Source organism: Condylura cristata, unplaced genomic scaffold, assembly GCF_000260355.1.
Source record: "Condylura cristata isolate star-nosed mole 26May11 unplaced genomic scaffold, ConCri1.0 scaffold00004, whole genome shotgun sequence".
Classification (NCBI taxonomy): domain Eukaryota; kingdom Metazoa; phylum Chordata; class Mammalia; order Eulipotyphla; family Talpidae; genus Condylura; species Condylura cristata.
The window spans coordinates 3,722,650-3,727,234 of NW_004567105.1; the positions used below are offsets into that span (position 1 = coordinate 3,722,650).

Genomic DNA, 4,585 nt, shown 5'->3' on the forward strand with positions numbered 1-4,585 from the left:
CCAGAGACGGAGGACAGCCCTGCGCTCACCGCCCGCTGACCGGATGGCCAGAGACGGAGGACAGCCCTGCGCTCACCGCCCGCTGACCGGAGGGCGGCCTGCATTCCGGCCTGCAGCCCTCCCTGGCCCAGACTCCACTGACCACTCTCCCCGACAGCGCCCTCCTCATCCCCCACAGCTGGGCGCGGGGCCACACGGGGAATGCCGGGGGGCTCCCTCTCTGGAGCCCCATGCCACCTACACGGGCTTCAAGTCAGAGCCTCTTGCGCCTGTCCCGAGGCGGCCATCCGTGGCCCGCGGCTGAACCGGCCTCCCCGCCCGTGACCAAGAGGTCGGTGAGGCGCCCTCACCCACCGCCCCCTCCTCGCAGGCTCCGCGCGCCCCGCCAGCTAGGGGAGAGCCAAGCCCGCCTCTGCCTGGCAGAGCTGCCCCACAGAGAGCACCGGCCTTTCTTCACATCAGACACTCGGGGCATGGAGCGATCTACACCCGCAGGCGAGTACCAGCAGCCTGCCGGGCGCCATCCATCCCGAGACGTGTTCTTTCTTTGCCTGCGCGTGGCCTGACCACACACGCAGCTGAGGGGCTGCTCTGGGGGTGCAGCCCGCTGAGGGGTTCCCTGCTCAGACCCCCACTCTGATGGTCTTAGCCGGTCACTGAGCCCTCTACTCCCCTCAACAGGGTCAGGCCCCACCTGACCCAGCAGCAGGACCAGCACGGCGCTGCCCAGCACGGGGCTGGCGGTGCCAGGCCCTGACGCGCGGGAGGAGCTGCTGGGGTCAGGAGTCAGGGCGGGTGGGGCTGGCCTCCTGCGGCCAGGGCCAGCTCTGCTGCTCTGCCTTTTGCAGGGCTGCGGCCTGCCAGGGCAGCACCATAAGGCCCGGGCCTAGCAGGCCCTAAGCCCTCGGCGGGGGCAGCGTGGAGGCAGCAGCGTGGGGGCAGGGAGAAGACCCCCTGTGAAACAGGGCAGCAGCCACGCTCCCCCAAGCCCTTCCATTGGCCACAGGCTCCTCAGAGGGGCAGGGTGTGGCCTCGCTATTATTCCAGGCAGGGCTGGAATGTGGAAACCAGAGCCTGGTCCCCTGGCGTGTGGGGGTTGGGGGAACATTCCACAGAGTGAAGGCGGGTGGACACCAGACCCGCAGGCAGGTCTGCAGCAGAGGGGCTGCCCGCTCCACCCAGGCCCAGACCGCTGGTGCCCGCACAAGCCCCCGGCCCCGCTTGAAACAGGAAAACACACTTCAAAGCTAAAACCGGACACTGAGCCAGAGAGCAGGGCTCTGACAAGCCGAGACAGGCAGATGATGCCCCCAAGCAGGAGGCCGCCTGCAGCAGACCCTTCTAGGTCAGAGGAGGACCTTCCCGTTCAGTGACAACCATCAACTGCAGCCAAAGGCCCGGTGAGCAGCAGCGGTCCGCACCGTGGCCGGACCCGGAGCCGCCCTTCCCCTCTCGCCCTGCCTCGCCCCCTCGAGGGCCGGCGTCCATGGAGTCTGCAGTCTCTTCCAGACTCGGCCTGGAGGCGGACCCCCATGTGCGAGACCCCAGGGCTCCTGCCCAAGGCCGCTGGGCACAGGCCCGGCTGGAGGGCCGGGTCTGCAGGAGCCGGTGGGCCTCAGAAGCAGCACGAGGGGACTTACTTGGTGAGGGTGGGCGTGGCTTCGTCCAGGGTGGATGTGCTGTGGGCCCCGTTGACCAGCTGGCCCTGGGAGGGCATGACGAGAGAGAGGGTCACACTGGTCTTGCTGGTGCTCTGGGCGCTGGAGTAAGGCACGGAGACAGGGTACACGCGACCTCCTGCAGCTTTGGAAGAGAGGGAATAGCTGGGCACCCTGGAGCAGGGGACGCAGCAGCTCCAGGGGGACCCTGGGGTGAGGGGGCGGAGGGGCTGGGAGGCGGGCAGCTGCCCGCTGGCTGCTCAGGCCGCAGCAGGGCCCAGGGCCCAGGGGACAGCTCGGAGCTGGGCGGATCCCCCCAGCCAGGCGTCCTTCCTCTCCGGGGCTCCAGGCAGGAAGTGGCCACGCTCCAGGCTGCCCGGCCTCCCGTGACCCTCTCATCCCAGGGGTGCGTGTGCGCCGAGCTGAGGCTGGCCCCACAAAAATATGGCGGCAAAACAAGAAGCCAGAGCAACTCCGGCAACCCCGACGCCTGTGGAGGCGGGCGCAGAGGGCACAGGTCTGAGGGGACAGACAGGCACCCGACAGGACGTGCCGGCCTGAGAAGCGGCACCGAGGAACAGAGCGGCCCGTCTCTCTCTGGGCCACCGGGTGACAGCTGAAGGGACGGCGCGGAAGGCCTCCCCCGCGGAGCGCCCAGCCCGCCCGGCCCGCCAGGGGCCACGGAGCCGGGGCAGGACAGAGCGGCCCGTGCCTGCGCTCCCCCTCGTCTCCCTTCCGGTCTTGGACCCTTCTGGGGAGGGCACCGCCTGTCACCCGAGCCTCAGGGCTGCGCGGGGCCTGAAGGGCACAGGAGCCCCAGCCCGCTGCCACCCTGCGGGCTGCCCGGGCATTACGAGGCCAGGCGGGGGTCGCGGGCAGCCAGGGCACTGGCCTCACCTCAGCGAGGGGGACACGGGCGCAGTACCTGGGGCGGGGGACTGGCTCATCTCGCCCAGAGGGTAGCCGAAGTTCCGCACCAGCAGGGTCATGTCCTCGTGCCTGGGGCAGAACTTGGCCCGCTCCCCGCCACTGGCGAAGGTGTCGCCGTGGATGCGCTTCACCCTGTCCACCACCGCCTGGGCCACGGCGTCCAGGGACGTCTGCTTGGCAAACTCGGTGTCGATCATGGCGGCGATCTCCTGGGGGGTGCAGCCTGGTAAGGAGCTGAGGGAGCTGGGGGCAGGCCCAGCCGCACACGGGGGTCACCCGCCCAGCAGGTGGGGGTGTCTGCAGCCAACCCTGCAATCTGAGCTCCTCAGAGTATTCAGGATAATCCTTCTGGAACTTTCTCATGAGAGAAGGCGTGACCCTGTGATCTTTCTGATTGTTAGCTGCCAGACCAACAAAATGGGGGATCATGTCCACCTCACTGGGTCATTATGGGGATTAGACGACACGACGCCCCGAGGGCACTCTGGAGAAGGCCAAACGCTTCCTCCCCTGAAACAAAATGCACTGTGGGCTACGATGTGCCAGCTTTGCCAGGACCGGGGGGGCTCAGAATAAAGACGGGGCCCTGCCTCAGAGAAACCCGCAGCCAGGGCATTAGAAGCTACCGAACAATTTGATTGTAAAGGCAAGAACAAAGCAAGCATGTTGACGGTAAATCAAAACCACGAATACAAAGTCCTCCAGCTGAGGCAGGAGGGTGGGGGACGGGGACGGCCGGGCTGCCCAGGTGGGCTCAGCCCCACATGAAGCAGCTGCAGCACCCCAGGCCCCGCAGGCTCCTGGAGGAAGCACCCCACCCGGGGGTGAGGTGTGGCAGGCACTTGAGACTCCTCCGTCTCCTTAGAGTAGACAAAGCAGGGCTCCCGGGGGGAGGGGCTGAGTCTCAGCTCCCAAGCTACTGCCAGCCACGGCAGCATGACCCCGATCCAGGGAGTGACCGCGGGGCGCGGCAGACCTCACCTGTCTCCCCACTGCTCCCCTCAGCAGTGGACTTCAGTCCATCCGCCTGTCTGCTCCCCACTCTGCCTCTGGTGAACCCTCTCAGCCCCTGTACCTCTGGCCTGCACCCAGTTCTTGTGTGCATAAATAAATCTTTAGAAAGAAAAAAAAGGCAAAGCACCAAGGTCTTCTTCCTACAAGAATCACAAGAGGCGTCACCTCCGGGGGAGCATCGGACCAACCCATCAATCCAAGGTCAGGGAAAGGCGGCTCCCTTCCGAAACCGGCCGTGACGTCGCTGCCAGAGGCCCACGGGTTCCCACGTGCCCCTCACACCACCCTCACCCCGGGTGCGGGAGGTCAGAGCCACTTAGAGACCAGGCACGCAGCTGGGGGGCTCACTCCCAGGCCAGGATTCTGGAGGCCACAGCCCTCTGGGCGCTCTGCCTGGGCCCCCGACACCCTCCAGACAAGGCAGGCCCCTGGAAGCCCTCTCCCGTCTCGCCCCCTTTCCCTAGGCCTGCGGGTAAGACACAGCTTCGAGCCCAAACCAGCAAAGCTCTGGGTGGGCTGGATGTTCTCAGAGCTCCGGCTCTCTCTTCCCTCAGGTGTGGCGAGGAGCAGAGGTCACGGGCTCCGAGGACCCGAGGCTGGAGCCTGAGCAGGATGGCCGAGCACGAGGCCCGCGGCACTGGCGGCCGCACCAGCCTGAGCCAGCTCACCTGGTTGGCCTGGCCCGGCCCGTGGGCGGCCTCCAGGGCCTTGTACAACCCCTCAGACATGAGCACCAGGAAGCCTGTCACGCCGTCCAGGGGCTGCGCGCCGTGGATCTCAGGTTCCGCAGTGATGGGCTTGGACTTGGCAGCACTGTGGGAAGAAGACGGGAGAGCTGTGGGGGCCAGGCCCCGGGCCACTGACTCTACTGAGGGGCAGAATCTAGGCCCAGAGCTCGCATCTGACGAGACGAAAGGAAGCAAAGGAAAGTGAAATCCGGAAAACCTCCCTGCCTTCTCAGGGCAGCTGCTGGCACCAAGCCC

The 4,585-nt window shown here is 66.8% G+C and overlaps 1 protein-coding gene across 1 annotated transcript in view; it reads right to left on the reverse strand.

Annotated features, from left to right (window-relative positions):
• Nucleotides 1-1,383: 1,383 nt before the first annotated feature.
• Nucleotides 1,384-4,585, reverse strand: part of TAB1 (TGF-beta activated kinase 1/MAP3K7 binding protein 1) — a 7,324-nt gene continuing 4,122 nt past the window's right edge. Inside the window, exons 7-9 of the mRNA XM_012735119.1 lie at nucleotides 4,271-4,415; nucleotides 2,584-2,797; nucleotides 1,384-1,803 (exon numbers count right to left, since the gene is read on the reverse strand). Of these exons, the coding sequence (XP_012590573.1) occupies nucleotides 1,637-1,803; nucleotides 2,584-2,797; nucleotides 4,271-4,415 (526 nt within the window). The 3' untranslated portion in view covers nucleotides 1,384-1,636. The remainder of the gene's footprint in view (nucleotides 1,804-2,583; nucleotides 2,798-4,270; nucleotides 4,416-4,585) is intronic.